The sequence below is a fragment of the Heterocephalus glaber genome, unplaced genomic scaffold (assembly GCF_053883595.1).
Source record: "Heterocephalus glaber isolate CG9 unplaced genomic scaffold, H.glaber_assembly_v1.0 deba00001504, whole genome shotgun sequence".
In the NCBI taxonomy this organism is placed as follows: domain Eukaryota; kingdom Metazoa; phylum Chordata; class Mammalia; order Rodentia; family Bathyergidae; genus Heterocephalus; species Heterocephalus glaber.
This window is the reverse complement of record NW_028258324.1, coordinates 34,110,648-34,129,755: the sequence shown is the minus strand read 5'-3', so window position 1 is coordinate 34,129,755 and position 19,108 is coordinate 34,110,648. Positions and strand designations below refer to the sequence as shown.

Here is a 19,108-nt window from a genome sequence, read left to right as displayed (position 1 = left end):
TTCCAGCCCCTGCCCACCTTATCAGTCACTTTAGTGACTAATACACAGAGTACACACTAGTACACACCCTTATACACACACACTGCATTCTGGCACACTAATATTCCTGTTATTATTTTTAGTCAATTAAAAATGGGTTTGAGGTGAAATGAATAAGAAAGAAGTTAGGTGTTCATGTAACCGAAAATCCCAGATATGGAATATTGGGTATGTCCACATTCGGGGACATACACTAAGTCATTGGATTCTCTTTCTAGCTCTGGTCTGTGCTCTTCTTTGCTGGCTCCATCCTCAATCTGGTTCTCTCATGATAATCCGGGTATGGGTGTGGCTCAGTGGTAGACTGCATGCTTAGCATATGCAAGGGCCTGGGTTCAGTGTCCAGTAACACATACACAAAAGATGGTAGTCAGTAGCTCCGGGCTTGCATTCTCTCAGCAATCCAACAAAGAACAAACAATTCTCTCCCCTTATCATGGTTCCAGCAAAAGTCCTGGACCTAACTGACATCCTGAACTAATCACTGTGAGGATGGAAGCAGTGTGAGAAAAGTGACTTTGTTCAAAAACTGGGGAAGATATCAGCCCCACCCAAATCATGTTCACTGAAAGTGGAGAGGTTGTGCATCCCCAAAGGAAAACAAATAGATTAGAGACTTAGCAGGCTAGAACAACAGGTGTTTACTGTATCTTTCAACACATCCAGCAATCTCAAACCTCCCTGTCTTGGCTTCTGTTTTCCCTCTGCCTAAAGCACTCTTGCACAATTATTCTTCTGACAAAAGCCTATGTATATAGTCTTTAAAACCCAGATCACATATTACCCCTGTACCAGGTAACCTTAATTGCTAATTTGACTAGATTTAAGAGCTGCCTAGCAGATTAATAAAGCATGCTTCTGGGTATGTCTGACATAGGTTGTGGCAATGGGTCTGTCTGGTTCCTAGCCCCTTCCTCTTTGGAACTTTCCCCCTGTACTTTGCTTACCAGCTGCCATGAACTAAGCAGTTTTGGGCCACCACACCTTCTACCATGATGTTTTTGCCTGGGAGCCAGCTGACTATGGACTGAATCCTCTGAAACTGTGAGCCAAATAAACTTCTCCTTTACATTACAGATGTCAGGTATTTTGTCCAGCAATGGAAAGGCTAAGGCACTCCCTTTTTGTTACCTCCTTTGTCCATAAAAATTAGTCTTTGAGGCATTTCTATGACTTGTACCTATTTCTATTTTTAATTTTTTTCCCCAGTACCAAGTATCAAACTCAGGACCTTTTGCTTGCAAGGCAGGCATGGTGCCACTGAGCTAAATCCTTGGCCCTGGTTTTTGGGTTTTTGCCAGGGTCTCACTGTGTAGTCCAGGCTCACCTCAAGATCACTGTGTAGTCTAGTGGCGAAGCCTAACCGACCTCCAATGCTGCTTGACAAAGTTCCAGCTGGGGGAAAGAAAGGGTGGAACACATCATACCCTCATGTTTTATTTTTTCTTGCCATAATGTTTATAATTGTTACTCTGATCACAGGAGTCATTGTGTTTGTGACTAACAACAAACTCTCCATGAGGCAAATTGGTAATGATATATTGAAATCTGATCTGGCTCACAAGTCCCAAATTCCAGTTTCTCTTAGTTCTGTTGCCACATCCACTCCTAAAGAAACCTCTCCTAAAACCCGCTCTGTTTCCCCCACTACTATGACTCCCCCTCTTATTGCTGACATTCTTTTTACTAAAGGGGTCTTACGAAGAGATTGAAAGGACAGACTTTAGATGTAAGAAATAGTGGAAGATGGGAAAAAGAAAGTTAAGACAGGTAAATGCATTAAGGAGGCAAGTTACTCAATATTTCTCAAAGTGCTGTAAATATCTCCTGCTCATAGACTATGAACCCAAGTGACATTTAGTTAAGATGAATAGAGGTATAGAAAAATAGAGAGCTAATAGCAAACTATATTAACCATTGTGCAGTTTCTCAAGGGCCAGCTGGTGACCCCAAGTTTGACACTTAGTTGATTAAACCTTGCTTGTACCCCAGCTGATATAAAGATTCTGATTAAGTTACTTTCTGTTCTGTTTAGGTGTGGGTAAATAAGGGGACAATTGTAATTTTTAAATATGTATTCATGATGTTCAATGAAATGAAACAGCTTAGAGAAATTGTACTTTGTTTAGCAAAAAATAACCTTTACTTCAATAGAAATTGCTAAGGCAACTTAAAATGTAAACATGTTCTGCCCAATGCCTCCCAGCTATTGCTTAAAGATATAAAAATAAATCAGACCCTGAGACTTCTCAGAGGGAACCTGAACATTGATTGTGAAGGTTCTTTTCTCATCGCCGGCCCAGGACATCTCCCCTTCCTACCCTACATCAACTGCAGCTGGTCTGCTGCAGTCTAGGCTGGCCTGAAACGTGCAGAGATCCTCCTGCTTCAGCCTCCCAGGTGATGGGATTATAGGCATGTGCTACCATGCCTGGCTCTGAAATTTCACTTTAGTAACTCATCTTTATTGGGTTTCATAAAAGAATAATTGTCCACTACATGGCAAGAATCCTTCACTATAGATAGTTGGAAAAGCATTGCAGTATAGAAGTGCACAAAGTAAACCATGAAAGCCTGTTTCTCACCTGCGTGTCTATTCCTCAGTCTCTCACCAACACTACCTTATTACCTTCTGCAAAGGTAGTATCTTCCAGATAGATACAATTATACAATTTTTATTTTATTTTATTTTCTGAGTCAAGGTCTCACTATGAGACCTTGAACTCACTATGTACCCCAGCCTGGCCTCACACTTGTGGTGATCCTCCTGCCTCAATCAACCTCCGGAGTGCTGGGATTTCAGGTGTGTGCCACCATGCCTAGCTATTGTATTTATTTACGCTGTGGATTCCAGGACCTGTGGCATGGTAAGTACTTGCTCTTATGACACAGCCATACCTCTAGCCCCATACACTATACACATACTCTTATTCTATCATTATTATTATTATTATTGATGTATGTTTGTGATACAAATTATAAGATTATAATCATCTTGAGGAATTGGCACATATACATACTGCATCTTAATCATTTTTACTACCCCACCCTGTCCTCCCCTCTCCCCAGTACATTCTTAATTTCATATGAAAAGGATCACAATATACATTTTGTGCAGGAACTTTCTTTTGTTCATTTAATAATATATCTCAAAGATCCTTCCAACTTTTTTAGAAAATATTAGTCAAATTTATCACATTTTAAATGTGTATCATTTGCATCACCCTTGAAAGGAGAATCTGTTTTAATTGTCACCATATTCCTAATGCCTGGAATACAACTTGGTACTTAGATGTCAATAAATAAATAAAGAGTTTAAAGATGAACAAATGGATGGATGATGAATTAATGAATGAATGAATACAAAAAGTTTACAGCTGACAACCAAAAGTCCCTGGGAGTATAATAGGCCTCAAACATTGGGCCACACCAGGCAGATAACTTGTATTTCCAAGAACTGGAAAACAATTGCATTAATCTGTAATGATTTTACCTGATGATAATCTTTAAGCAAGTATTACTATCACCATTTTATTGGTGAAAAAAACTGAGCTTAAATAATTGCTTAAATGACTTAAGCAAATTAAGTAATTTGCTTAACATCATATAGCTATCAAGTGACAGGATTTTTTACCTAATAGTTAAGCCCAGACCTAGTATTCAACCACTGGTTTGTTCTTCCACACAAAGATAGTAAAAGAGAGAAAATCATCTAAGGTTTAAAATCATTGTTAATATAGTCCTTAGACTGGCAGTGTCAGCATCAACTAGATGTGTTTTAAGAAATGTTGGAAGTGGTTTTAGAAGCTCACAATCTTAGGCTCCACCCAGACATACTGAATCACAATTTGAAGTTTAACAAGATCCTCAAGTGACTTTACGCATCTTAAAGTTTGAGAAGCATGTTTAAAGAACATTAGGAAATGGCATATCATCCTTCATAAGCTTTCAGTAGCTACTGTAAGAAATTGCCACAAATTTAGTGGTTTAAAGGAACAAAAATTTATTCTGCTACCATTCTGTAGAACAGAAGTCGACATAGGTCTCACAGGGATAAAAATCATGGTGTGGACACAGTAGCCATTACTTTCTGGTTGCTGTAGAAGACAATCTATTTCTTTGCCTTTTCCTGCTCCTAGATGCAACCTGCATTCCTTTACTCATGTCTCCTTCTTCCAGCTTCAAACTCAGCAACATTGCATCTCTCTGACCATACTTTCAAGGCCACATGTGATTCTGACCACAGCTGGAAAAGCTTTCTGCTTTTCAAGATTCTAGTGGATAGAGCACAGCAGCACATGCCTATAATCCCTCCTGTTCAGGCAGCTAAGGCAGAGGAATTAAAGTTTGAGGACAGCCTGGGAAGTTTAAAAAGACCTTGACTCAAAATTAAAAAGTAAAAATGGCTAGAGCTGTAGCTTAGCATGCCCTAGGCTCAAGCCACACACACACACACACATACACTTCACATGGTTAGATTGGGACTCTGGATAATCCAGAATAATCTCACTAACTTTTTCAACGTTTTTTTGTGGTTTATTTGTTATTTGTTTCTTTCTTTTGGGGGGGGTACTGTCTCTTGCCCCTTTTTCTCATCCAAATGGAAGGAGGGGGTTTCTTTGACATTTCCTTATCTAACTAAATACAGAAAAGATCCAACTGTCATTCATGCCCTCATAAGGAATCTCTTCAACCAGAGAGATTACATTTAAATCACAGTGGCCCAGACAGACCCATCACAGGCTATCACTCCATGAGGGTCCACGTCCACTCTCCCCAAATCACTTACTCCTGTAATACTGTCTAAAGACCCCATCCTTGCTCTTCTATGAAGAGGGTATGCAAGCTTCTAGATCTCATTTGTTTTTTCTTTCCTCTGATGTCCTTATGCACATTATAAATTTATATGCTTTTTCTTCTGTCAATCTGTCTACTGTCAGTTTATCTATATAGACTCAGTTACTGTACTTACAGAGTATAGAAAGTTTTTTTTCTTTTAGAGGTCCAACAAAAGAGAAAATTAGCAAAAGCTAGATTAGGCAGGGAAGGCTTCTAACAAGAAGTAGAACTTCATCTAAACCTCAACAATAGGTAGGATATGATTAGGAGAAAGAAGTAAGAATGTTGTAGGCTTGAGAAAAAGAATGAAGGAAAATGTGAAATTGGGAAACTAAATAACATGTTAGCAAGAAGTCAAGTCTAGCTGGTCTTGGTTCAGACATAATGAGGAATAAGGTGAGGTGATGATGTGGACATGAGTGACAAGGTTAATTTAGATTGTGGAGGCAGGCATGGTGGTGCACTCCTGTAATCCCAGTTCTGGGAAGGCTGAGGCAGGAGGACTGCCACAAGTTTGAGACCAGCCTAGGCTACATAGTGAGTTCAAGGCCAGCCTGGACTACATATTGAGACCCTGTCTCAAAACAAAATTGGTGGAAAGGCCCAAATGCCAAAATGTTCTTTAAGTAAGTGAGATAAACACCCTAATGTTTCAAATCTACTTTAGAAATTTTTCAAGATGGATAAAGGATGGAAGAAAATGGAGATACACTTGGTAGCTCACCATCAGCATATCAAATACCTGAGATAATCAGCTTGTAGAGAGAAAAGTTTTATTTTGGCTTCTAGTTTTGAAGGTTTCAGTCCATGACCCATCAGCCCATTGCTTCTGGGCCTGTGTCAAGGCATCATGACAGGAGTGAATGGTGGAGCCAAAACTGCTTAACTTGTGGCCAAGCAACAAAAGAGAGGGAGCCCAAGACCAGAGCCCCACAATTTCCTATGAAGGCATGTCTCTGACTGCAACCACCAACACCCAAAGACCTCCCAGTAGGTCTTAAAGTTTCCACCATTTTCCAATAGGGCCAAGCTGGTGGCCAAACTTTTTTGGGGGGGCGGGGGGGTACCGGGGATTGAACTAGGGTCCTTGCACTTGCGCAGCAGGCAGCAAAACCACTGAGTTAAATCCCCAGCCCCTGGTGGCCAAACTTTTAATACCTGGGCCTTTGAAGGTTACTCTCAAGTCAAATTACAGCAGGAGCCTCCCATTTGGGAAGCTACTGTGATGATCCAGGTACCAGGTAACAGCAGATACAGTAGGTAGCTGTGAAGACAAACAGAACAGGAAGATTCAAGTATAATTTCCTTTCTTTAAGAAAGGTATATTGGTCAGTTTTGCTGCTGCTGGCGCTAAATATGACACACACAATTTAAAGGAAAAAAGTTATTTGGTCTCACAGTTTTAGAGGTGTCCATGCTCAGCTGGCTCCAAGGCAGAAACATCATGGTGGGAGGGCACGGAAGGTGAAAGCTTCTCAACTCATAGCATCCAGGAAGCAGAGAGCAGGGCAAGAGCCTCGGAGGAAGGAGCCAGGGACCAGACATAGTCCCCAGGGTCATGTCCCCATGATCCACCCAAACTCACCCAGACATGTGTTTTGCTAATCTAGGCCTTTCTCAAGCCAATTGAGTTGTCAATCAATATTTACCATCAGAGAAGGACCAATAGGATTCAGTGCTTAAACAGAATAAAGCAGAAATAAGGGTCTATGGATAGTTCAGTAGTGAAGCATGTGCAAGGCCCTGGATTGGGTTAGGGGGCCTAAGGAAGCAGGAAGAAGAGGATACTAACAACAAAGATGAGTCTGAACTTTGGGATACTTGGGTGACTAGTCAAAGGATTTTAAACCTTATGATCTCAAGATGCTGCAAGGGGACCAGGCAGATTACCTTTTACTGTTGAGAAAATTATATTTGCCCACTCAGGACTAATTCTCAGCATGCCCAGCAGCAAAGCACCCAGGGTAGTGCTACCAGATTTACCAAATAACATACGCCTAATTGTTAATCATAACTTATTTTCAGAGTGATTCTCTTTCTAGCGAGGAGAGTAGCCCACCAGCATGTGTATGGTCATATAACTGCCACAGGACTAAATGGAAAACAGTCACTTAACTATACAAACACTTCATGCATAAAATCAAATACTCAATGATTTCTGCTACAGAAAAAAAGTTTTTTAAGACAGGGTTTCTCTATGCAGTCCAGGCTGGCCTTGAATTCACTACGTAGCACAGGTTGGCTTTGCATTCACAGTGATCCTCCTGCCTCAGCCTCCAGAATGCTGGGATCACAGGGGTGCACCACCATGCCCAGCTTAAGAATGAGAACAATTTAAACCTCAGGAATATAATACTTTAGCAGCCTCAGGGAAGCCATTGGTAATTCTGTTTTTTTCTCTTCAGTTGTCATTTGAAGCTTGGCTGTATTGAAACAGTAGACAAATAACGTTATCACTGGATTTCCTTTCAGAATGGATGAACTCAGGGTCTACTAACAAAATCTCTGTTGAAAAAGATGACACAGTGTATAATTACAGACTTACCATTCCATTTTTCCTCATGGTGACAAATAGCCTTACTTTCCTGAATTAATTTCTACTAGTGCTTTTCTATGAATAAAATGTGTACTTTACTTTTCTTACCTCTGAATCCTCCAGAATTCTAAATAACTCTTAATCTTTTCACACTTTAATGTTGATGTTTTAAAAGTAGATAGTAACATGGAAAGACAACTTTCCCCAAAATAACTTAGAAACAATGTAACAGTTTTAAAAAATTATGATTTGTCTAGAATTTGACCCTGAAATAAATAGGACAGAACTGTCCTCCTTAAGACAATCTTGTGGAGCAGGGCCAGTAGCTCTACTACCCTCCATCCTCTGGTTTAGTCAAAAGCTTGTTTGTTTTTTGAGACAAGGTCTCACTTTGTAGTTCAGGATGGCCCTGAACTCACTATGCTGGCCTCCAACTCACAGCAATCCTCCAGCCTCAGCCACCCAAGTCCTGGGATTATAGGACCAGCTTAGGCAAGAGTTTTTGTTTTGTGTTTTTATGGTAGTAAGGATTTAACCCAAACCCTCCCCATTAGGCAAGCATTCTACACTGAGCTACATTCTACACTGAGCCCTTTTAAAGTTTTATTTTGAGACAAAGTCTCTCTAAATTGCCCAGGCTAGCCTTGAATTTGCATCCCTCTTGCCTCAATCAGCCTCCCCAGCAGCTAGGATTACAGGCACGTACCAACCTCACTTGGCCTAGTGATGGATTTATTAAAAAATGAAATTAGAATTTAAAATAACACCACCACTTGATGAGTGAATGCTGACTAAAATTTTGACCTACCTCTTTGAACTTTGCTGAAGCTAGAGAGACAATGAAGACAGTCGCATCTTTTGGATATACTAAGGTGTCACAAGTGGACACGGGCCACTTTTCAGGCCAAAAAGTTAAGCCACCTTGGGGCTCAGAGGAGCCAAAGGGAGCCTCTGTGTCTGCACACAAAGATCCCAAGAGTCAAGTTGAGCAATTTCCTGAATGCACTGGTTTATTGAGCATTTATCACATTAACAGCAAGAGAGAAAGGAGCTTACCCATGACATAGACTGGAAGCTGGAGGCAGCACCCACGGTGCAAGATCTTTCATCTTTCCTCTACCTGGTCGCCACGCCATAAGAGCATGGGGCAGGATGCAGAGAGGGAACTGGCATTGCTGGAATGCACAGTGATCTGGAGATTGAGCACTGGGACTCACAGTGATCCACAGACTAGTACAGGCCAGGAGTCAAACGGGGCATCTCAGACAAGCAGAATGACGCAGTCACAGACAGTTGCGGAGCTCAAGCCAGTGGCAGCTCTGTGAAGAGCAGTTCCCAAGGCAAAGTCCACAAGCATTGCACCAGAAGACTGTTTTGTCTTTTATGCTATGGGGAGTTTGGTACAAACAATGTTTTTCTTTATGGTAAAAAATTTTCATAAAACATATTTTTTATAGGTTTCTCTAAAGGGGTTCACAAGATAAGTTTGGCACATAGACCATGTGGTTATCACACCATATGGCTCCCTCACAAGTTATCACACAGGCACACAGGTTGTATGGTTATCACACTGCTCACAAGCTAGTTTAGACTCAAAGTCTGAAACCATACAGAATCATGGGATGGCTTTTGTCCTGCTCACATCAGAGGGGTACAGTTACAAGGGAGTGGGGAAAAGTTGTAGAACTGTTCTGGGTACTTCGGCTCTACTGAAAATGACTGCCAGATACAGGAGATAGGAAGATGGGAGGTCAACTAGGGTAACATATCAAAAGTGGAGAGGTAGGAGTTGGGTGCAATGGCACATACCTGTAATCCTAGCTACTCATGAGGCTGAGGCAGGAGGATCACAAGGTCAAAAATTGAAGTCCAGCATGAACAATTTATTGAGACCCTGTCTCAAAAGGGAGGTGAGGTGGGTATGATTCAGGGGTAGAGTCTTCTTAGCATGCACAAGGTCCTCAGTTCAAAAGAAATTTTTAAAGTGGAAAGGTATACTATGGGAGAGCAAGCAATACTTCCTCCTTCCCCATCTTGGGCTTCCCTCCCTCCTATGCCTGCCACACTTTTTTTGATTCGTCACTGACCTAGAGGTTAAAAATACAAACTATGTTAACATCTAACACAGCCAGTTTATTGGAAAGGAATGGTTACTCTCTATCTGCACACAAAGATCCCAAGAGTCAAGTTGAGCAATTTCCTGAATGCACTGGTTTACTGAGCATTTATCACATTAACAGCAAGAGAGAAAGGAGCTTACCCATGACATAGACTGGAAGCTGGAGGCAGCACCCATGGTCCAGGATCTTTTATCTTTCTTCCACCTGATGAAGAATGGTTTCATCAAGAAATTGTTTTTAGGGGCCGGGGATTTAGCTTATTGGTTCCGCTGCCTGCCTCACAAGCACAAGGTCCCAATTTTGATCCCTGGTACCAAAAAAAAAAAGAAAAGAAAAGAAATTGTTTTTAGCTAGGTGTGGTGGCACATGCCTACAATCCCAACACTTGGGAGGTTGAGGCATGAAGATTGCCATGAGTTCGAGGCCAGCCTGGGCTACATAGAGAGACCCTATCTCAAAAAAATTGTCTTTAAAATAAGTTAAATTAAAAGTCATTACAAATGCAGGTGGTGAATTCACTGAAGTCTGATATTTCAATGGTGCATATAATCAATCACAGTTTTTGGGTTTTATTTTTCATTTTTAAAATAAGACTCAAGACATATTTTAAAAGTAGCAGCATTCCCATATACCATTTACCCAGCTTTCCGCAATGATAACATCACATAAACACAAACTATCAAAACAAGCAAATGGGCATACCATCAATTCGTTTTTAAAGAAACTGAAGATACTTTAAAAGTTTGTTAAAACCCTTTAAATGGCTCCTGAATACTGGAGGGAAGAGTCCCTGGAAGGAGCTGAGTCAGAAAGAAGAAAATGACATCCAAAGAGGTTAAATGCTTTAGCCAGCCCCAGAAGATCACTCTCTGGACGGTACACTCCAACTAGAGGATGGGTAAAACTAAAAAACTGACATAGCCACCTTAAATCAATCTCTGCAGGTAACAGACATCAGTATGTATTAAAAGCTCCCCCTGCCAGGCATGGTGGTGCATGTCTCTAATTCCAGCTACTTAGGAGGCTAATGCAGAAGGATCAAGTTTAAGCCCACTTTGAACAGACCTAGTTTCAAAATAAAAAATACAAAGGGCTGGGGACACTGTACAGTGATACAGAATCCCCGGGCTGGAGCCCCAGTACGAGCGCTGTGAATGGGGGTAGGTCGAGTAGAGATTTTACTAAGTGGAAATAATATCTTTTTTAAAAGTGAGTTTTAAAATAATTATACTTTAGTGACATCACCGACAAATGTTAAAACGTATCCAGCGGGGCATGGTGGCGCACACTTGTAATCCCACATGAGTTCGAGGCCAGCCTGGGCTACATTCAATAGTTAGAGCTTGTCTCAAAAACCAGAAAATAAATAAAATGCATCCAAATTTCCTTTGTTCTATAGATCCAAATTTCTATGTACTTTTGATACTCAATGTAACCATTTAGCCTTAAAATAATAACGCTCAAGGATGTAATAGAAGGCAAAGACGTTTCTAAACCCTAGACAGGTCTCCAAAGACCAACAATGGGATAAAAAGATGAACAAACCAATTGTCTAATTTTTTAGTACGGTACTTTGGATCAGTACAATTTTTAATTTCAAATTTGAGAAAATTCTGGGAATTGCTATTAGAAGAAAAAAACCTGAAGCTGATTTCTCCCTTTCTGCTTAACTGCAGCAACCACGTAGGGAATACACAGACTCTCGGGCATAATCAAGTCACCTCTGTAAAGTTCTCGCCCTAAGATTATTTTTGGAACTAGGGATTTTCCAGATTACTGAAAGTCATAGCGCTGTCACAGGCAGGGTCCGAATTTCGCAACTGAGAGGCCCGGCTTCCTCCAAGAGCGAACTTTTTCACTGGAAACGACACGGGCGTTCCTGTTTTCGATCAACATTCTAGAGCAGCACTGAAGGACCGCTCACTGGCCACTTTAAATTACAAGTTCGTCCTCGCACACCAGAGTCAACAAGTGCGGGCTAAAGTGGGCCTGAGCTCCTTTTTGCGCCGCGCAATCGCGACCGCGACCTTTTATTAGAGGAAGGCAGACGACCCGAAGAGAAGCAGGTTTTAGACAAATTACTAAAATCGCGCAGGGGTAGTATTCTGCCAGTTCTATCTTGGGGGTAAAGTATTTTCGTAAAATTCTCTTATTCTTGTAACTAAATATTTTCCAAGTCTGGCGACCTGGCCTCGTTTCAGCCACAGGCCTCAGGATACCCGGGCAGACACAGCCGGCGCCGACATGAGCCGGTGTGGACCCACAGGACGGGGCGCGGTCTGGAGGGACTAGTTGGCGCGCGCCGGTCGGCGTGGTGACGTCAGGGCGGAAGTGCACGCTGCGCGAAGCGGCCTCAGAACCCGGCGGTCACGGGAATATCCGTCGCGCCGAGCACGCTGGTTAGTCTCTCTCGGGGTTCCGGCTGCGTTGGGTGTGCGTACAGCTCGCAGACACTATGGCGTCCGGGCCTCACCCGACTTCGACCGCTGCCGCCGCCGCCGCCGCTTCGTCGGCCGCTCCGAGTGCAGGCGGCTCCAGTTCGGGTACGACGACCACCACGACGACTACAACCGGAGGGATCCTCATCGGCGACCGCCTATACTCGGAAGTTTCTCTAACCATCGACCACTCACTGATTCCGGAGGAGAGGCTGTCGCCCACCCCGTCCATGCAGGATGGCCTTGACTTGCCCAGCGAGACAGACTTGCGCATCCTGGGTTGCGAGCTCATCCAGGCCGCCGGCATCCTCCTCCGGCTACCGCAGGTTAGTGTTCCGGGTCGTCTGGGCCCGCCTTGCCTCGCGGCCCTTCGTCGGCATCCAGGACCCCCGTGCCCCAGTCCCACGGGCTCTTGCTGGACCCTGGCGGGAGATTGGGCTGACAAACGGGGAGGGGGAGGGGGAGGGAGGCCGGCCTGGACTGAGCGCGGCGGCGGGAGGGGGAAGGGAAGACAGCGGCGGCACAAAATGGCGGCGGCGCCCGGTGCGGGCCCGCCTGACCCTTGCGCTTCCGTTCCCCTCTCTTGTCTGCAGGTGGCGATGGCAACGGGGCAGGTGTTGTTTCATCGTTTTTTCTACTCTAAATCTTTCGTCAAACATAGTTTCGAGGTAAGCACTGCGGAGGCGGACGAAATGCGATTTCTTCATCTGGAAATGGGAAGGGGGGGGTCAGTGTCGGCAGCCAGCTTTTCCTGAAAGGGAGTGGTTAGTTTAAGCCTTTGTACTTACTTCTCGTTCGCTAGGAAGTGGGGCCCCACAGAATTGTTTCACAAACTAGAAAATGGATCCTCAGCCCACGTGAGCTCTTAGAAAGAATTAGTTTTCAACTTAACGTACAACTCCCTCGAGGCTTAGGTTGATTGTGGGTCCAGAGTTAAGAGGCAAACAGTAGAGGGTAATAGGCATGTCAATTTTAATATTTCACCAAGGGTCGTCCCAGTTGTTTTGAAGTTCTTGGATAAGAATAAATTGTTAGACTGTGGAGAGAGATAACAGTTATTTTTGTCCACTTATGGGTTCTTTCAGATTGTTGCCATGGCCTGTATTAATCTTGCATCAAAAATTGAAGAAGCACCTAGAAGAATAAGAGATGTGATTAATGTATTTCACCACCTCCGCCAGTTGAGAGGAAAAAGGTAAGATTGGCATTATTAAACATAACACTCTTTACTACTGCTGTACTGCACACCAGTCATCAAAACATCTTTCCTCTCCAATTACCGTGGATGCAAAAGAAAGCATTTTAAATAAAGCATTAAAATTCATATAGGGAAAGCTGATGCTGAAATTAATTTGGAAAAAACCCCAATTAACCATCTATCCAGTTTATAGAGGCAGTTGCAATTATGGACAGTCTTAACAGTTCTCTGAAGCCAGTCCATTGACTTAAGATTAAACAAGAAAGGGAATTTGACTCAAGTGTGAGTGTATTCTGTAAGTTACATCCCCCTTCCTTCTCTAGAAGACTGAAGGCTAGATGTTTTAAACACTTGTAGTTCAAGTTAATATTGTGGCAAAGTTCTGTGTAGATTGTTTTTCTACTTGAAGTCGCAGTTAAATCCTGTGAATTGAGGTTGGCTTATGTTAAGAGTACTTCACAACATTGAAGTACAATATATTGCATAATACTGGATCTGAAAGGACAGCAGGATGATAAAAGTTTGAAGTCAGAGGGATTGAACAGGTATTTTGTTTTGGTCAGATGTAGTCAGTGACTGAGTAAGAAAAATAACTCATAGTATTGGTTTATTGATTGAGTCGTTTTTAGAGTTAGCCTGTGTATTTGAACTTGTAAAAAAAAGAACAGAAATAGTTTTTTTTTTTTTTTTAGGTGTTGTGATAACCTGATAACTTTATGTGGATCTAAGTGTTCATCTGAGGCAGTACCAAAAAGTTTGTTGCAGGACTTCCTGTGTCTGTGGGTGATTTTTAGTACATGCTGCAGAAGGATATCCATGGTGTAGATGAGCTTCTGTGTTCTTTTTAAGGAACTGTGACGGTGGTATACAAACTTGTACTGAGTGTGAAAGGGAGTTAGAAAAGGATTGTAAGTCTTCTTTGGGGATTGAGTATTTAGTGCCGAATTAGTATTCTATCTAAGTAATCTTTTAGCAGTATCTGAAAGTTGGCAGTCGTGTGGAACTACCAAGAGAAGCAAATAGTGAAATAACTTTAAAATGATTAGCCTCTTCAGAAAGTCTGAAACATTGCTATCTAAATGCTGTTTCATAGCATTTTCTAGTTTTCTTACCTTTTTCTTGCCCATCTTTTTGCATTCTGTTAGGAACAATCTTTTACTTAATTTCAAAATAATCTTTAGTGTCTTGGTGAGGAATCATTGAGAAATGGGAAGATTTCAGTTTGGTATTCGGCAAGGTTTGAGCTTAAGTTTTATTTAAATATGTGGCTGATGTTCTTCAAGGTGTTTTAAAACAAAAGGACACTTAATACAGGGCTCTTAAGTCAGCAGATTCTGTTTGCATAAAGGAAGTGCTGTACGTTTCTGGTAGTGTTTGAATCTTTTGAGCTAGCTGTTAATATCACGTGGTTTTAAAAAATTTCCTTTTCCTGCTAGACCTAAATTTTCTTTCTTCAAGTCAGAATAAGGTCTTCTGAACTAATTTAAAATAACCCTATCTAACTGTTGTGTCTGATGTAACTGCATTTTTTTTGGTCATTACAGAAATTGATTTTGTGAAGTCTGATTATAGCATGAAATTTAAAAGGACTTTTTAATTGCATGGAAGCCCCTTCTTTTTTTAAAAAAGCAGGATGTAAAAGTTTCTATGCGTATTACAAGTTTACTCAGACATGTAACTTGTATATGTTATTAACTTCAACTCTTTTTTCCCTTGCAACCGACTATACAGCGACCAGCTACATTTACCAAAGCCTGGGTGATGTGGAGTGGTACATAGAGATGAAGCTGTCGTCATGGCAACAGTGAGTGAAGTATCGAAAATCCCCAAGGAGAAGCCAGTGCTCTGAGAATAGGTCACTGGAATCGGGGACTAACAGGTTGGCCACTGGTGAACCATTTAGAAAAACTCCTGTTTCTTGTTATAAGCTTTTGTCTTTGCTGTCCAAGTTATTAGAACTATAGTTTTGTTTGGGGTTTTTTTGTTTGTTTTTCTTTTTGTTTTGGGGGGGCATAGGTTAATGTTAGAAAGTATCATTGATATTATAACTTGTTTCAGATAAGCATATCAGTTAGTCTCAATGTGTTTTAGCCCAATTTGTGCATGACTTTATTGTATGACCTTGAAAATGCTAGTGAGGTATGTAACTTGTCATTGTCTTTCAGCCTTGGCTACATACTTAAATCACTAGGGGGTCGTTTTTAAAGTACCAATGCCTAGGCTTCCACCTGGGTTAGTTGGTCTGTCCCCCTTTAGTTTTTTATAGTTCAGAATAAGTGGCTGAATTTAAAGGAAAGATTGCTTTTTTAAATTTCACTGGTTTCCAGATATAATTTACATTTTTCTGTATAACGTATTCCAAGTAGTAAAGGATTTTTTTGTTGTTTTTTAGGAGCCCAGGTTTATACTTTAAAGGTTTGTTTAAAACTGAAAGATTGGCTTAACTGCTGTTATTAGTGACTTATTGTGGGATTTTCAGTGTATCTATCGATCGTAGGAGTTGGAGAGGTCTTAAGTGATATTTAATCTAGTTTTACTATCTGCAGTCTGTTTTTGTGGCTATAAATATGGCCTTCAGTTTAAACACCTTAAAGAATTTCTCCTTCCTTTGAAGTAGGTATTGAAAATTTCTATATATTCTATTTATATATGGCTCATCTGGTTTTAATACAGTCTCTCGAACAACTAGTACCAGAGTCTAGCCTATAACATTTGAATGAGAGTGACAGTGTTTGGACCTTAATTTTGAGTTTTTAAATTGTAGTTATATTTCCATCAGATTGGTTGTGCTAAAGAAAAGTAGCTATTAAATAAGTTTTTAATGACCAAAGACGAAGATTTCTTAAGATTTAAAAATTGTTCTCATATAAGTTAATCAGAAAAGTCTGACAATAGAAACTTGAAGCAGAGGAGAAGGAATTCGGTAGTTTGAATATTAGTCATGATTGAGTTTCTCTGAATAAATAAATCCTCACAAGAGATTTTTAACTGCCACCTCTCTAGATCTTGTATGGGCAAGCAACATTTACCCGAGTGGGGAAAAGATTCTATTTTACCCAGCTTTAACTGAATATGTGTTGCTATAAAAAGTACTACTGGATACTTTGTTACATAAGTAAAACTTACTAAATGTTTTTCCTAAGTTAACATTGTGCAGATTTATGTATTCTATCTTTAGTACACAGTAATCTATAAGGCATTTGTAAATTTTTCTTTGAGCCTTTGATTTGTGAGGTAAAAGCAATTCTGAACAAAGAGATGGCATCATTTTTTATAGCCACAAAGTTAACATTGAAACTAGGCCATGGCAGGACTAAACAAGTTGAACATGTAGTTTTAATAATAGTAACATACTAGGTTTTATTTCCTGTGTGTTTTGAAGTCATTGAGATTTTGGCGTGCAAAAATTACAGCACCAATTAAGGCAAAATAGATGGAAAATAATAGAAGCAGAATTGATGAGTTGGTCTGATTTGAGACCAGATAAGTAGCCATAAGCCAAACGAGTGTTTAGCAGCCTAATTCCAAGAACAAATGAATTTTATCACCATTTGAAAGCAATTCGTAAAGCAGGATTTCTTAGTAAAAACTACAAATAATTTTGGTCAACATAATGGAGAAAAATATTACAGATCTTTACTTTCATAAAATTATATAAGGTTTTTTGTTTTGTTTTGGTTTGGTTTTTTTGATTCGGGGATTGAACTCGGCACCTTGTGCTTGCAAAGCAGGCGGTGGAATCACTGAGCAAAATCCCCAGCCCATATATAGGAATTTTAAAGGTGTCATTTACTGTCTGGATTGCAGGAGTTAGGAGTTAAGTGTTGTGCAGCTGTAATGAAGCTTTGGTCTTAGTTCCAGTTTAACCATAAGTAACAGTTATGTAATAGTCATCAAAGAGTCTGAAGTGGAAATGATGTTTTGGGTTTTTTTATATTTCTTGTGATAATGGTAAAACTTGAAAAATCATAAGCCTTAAGGCCATGTTTTCACGTGTGTTGAATGCTCTCATATGAATTAATTTTTTTAAAGCAGTTTGTAGCCTGTGTCCTGATAAAATGACTTCATCATTTTAATTTTTATATATTTTTTGGTACCGGGGATTGAACTCGGAACCTTATGCTTCCAAGGCAGGCAGCAGAACCACTGAGCTAAATAAATCCCCGGCCTGGCTTCATTATTTTCATGTTAGCAGCCTATTCCCCAAGTTGCTGCCCTTATGTCTTTTATAGATGTAATAGCAGTTGAATTTAGTGAAAGATGTTTTTCAGCATTAAGTAATAACTGATCTTGCTAATTTTCATCTTTTTAGCTCCCTGAACTTTTAATGTAATTTGAAAAAGATGTAGAATAACTAGCAAGACTCATTTATATTTACTATAATTTAGGTGAGAAAAATGAGGAAAATACTTGATAGGTGGTTTTTGTTTTGAGGGGGTTGGCCTTATGTCACCACAGGGGATAATGTGTCATATTTTTCTTAACCGTCAAGTGTATGTATTTAAAAAGATTTTTGTTTGTAAAAATATGAAGTTACATTTTCTGGAACAAGTGTTACATTGGGTTAAATATTCAGAATGACTATGTATCTTATAAAAAGTTGTATTCTGCCCAGAGCAAAAAATTCTTAAATCTATTTGCTAAAAATGACTATGGGAGAAAATACTTGAATGTTCTACCCATACCCTAACCATATAGTCAATGTTTTGATAAAAATGTAGTTTTTGTTGGTTGGATCCAAGAATGTATCAAAGAAACATGGTACGTTTCATAGACTTGAAAGTCCCCATTTCTTAACATTTCCTTATAAAAACTAATGTCAAATTGTGAAGACGTCTTACTGTAAATGGTAAGGTTTTTTTCTATCAGAAAACAAATCACAGGAACAACACTGTTTCTGTGTGCTGTTTTCATACTTATGTAGTAGAAAAACTTGAAGTTACCAGAATTTACTGTGGCTCAGGGACCTTGAATATGTTCTGCCTGGTTCTTTTATTTTTGGTACTGGGGATTGAACTCAGTACTTTGCGCTTGGGAGGCAGATGCTGGAAGTCTGTTTCTTTCAATATGATCTTTCATTCTGTTTTGGTTGTACACTAAGTTGCCTGTGATTACACCTCTGACCAAATTTAGGTGTGGATCTCATAGATCAGTATGGGTTTTGAAACAGATTTGTAACATTTCATTTGGCAATTGGTTTCTTTAGGTTTCAGTTTGGTTGGTTTTGTTTGAGCAGAGATTAGAACAGTTGGGTTAAACAAATTGCCCCTTTTTGGAGCACATTAATTTTGTCATTGGAAAGTCTCTGGAACCTATTGAAGTTTGTGATGATGAATCATGTTAAAGTTAAATATACTAGTCAAAGTTCAGAAATCAAGGATAAATTAAGACTATTTGGGTGACTTCTGCTTTAGAATTGTTAGTTCCATTAGGAACTTAAGTCTGGATGTGTGTATTTAAATAGCATAACTTGGACAGCACAAGATGAATGCTTTAACTTGTTTGCAGGAGTTTAAAAAAGCTGGTTTCTGTTGCCTATAGTTGGTTGGAAGGGAAAACGGAGATTCCACACATAAAATTTTTTGGATGTGCAAAACAGTTTTGATTTTATTTCTTACAAACTAGGACTCCAAGCCCCTTGATTCTTGATCAGAACTACATTAACACCAAAAACCAAGTTATCAAGGCAGAGAGGAGGGTGCTAAAGGAGTTGGGATTTTGTGTTCATGTCAAGCATCCTCATAAGGTGAGTTGTAGAATATACAAAATTATATTTCGTAAGTATTAGGGCTTTTCCTAAAATTTTATGTTACTTGATTTTATATTTTATTTGTGTGTGTGTGTGTGTGTGTCCATATATATATATGTATTTGAGAATTGATGTTGGTTTTGAAATATTCTTAACCAGACATGGTAGTGCATGCCTGTAATCCCAGCA

At 40.1% G+C, this 19,108-nt stretch overlaps 1 protein-coding gene across 11 annotated transcripts in view; it reads left to right on the top strand.

Annotated features, from left to right (window-relative positions):
* Positions 1 to 11,153: 11,153 nt before the first annotated feature.
* Ccnl1 (cyclin L1) overlaps positions 11,154 to 19,108 on the top strand; it is a 57,602-nt gene continuing 49,647 nt past the window's right edge. For 9 of the 11 annotated variants that reach the window (XR_015440896.1, XR_015440903.1, XR_015440900.1 and 6 more), the window contains exons 1-4: positions 11,154 to 12,298; positions 12,566 to 12,640; positions 13,058 to 13,167; positions 18,796 to 18,916. Coding sequence is in view for 2 of the 11 variants with exons in the window: in XM_004834507.4 (XP_004834564.2) it covers positions 11,990 to 12,298; positions 12,566 to 12,640; positions 13,058 to 13,167; positions 18,796 to 18,916 (615 nt within the window). In the remaining 9 variants the exon portion in view is untranslated. Of the gene's footprint in view, positions 12,299 to 12,565; positions 12,641 to 13,057; positions 13,168 to 14,901; positions 14,975 to 18,795; positions 18,917 to 19,108 lie in introns of those variants that run through there. The other 2 variants (XM_004834507.4, XM_087186420.1) reach the window with 2 other exon arrangements.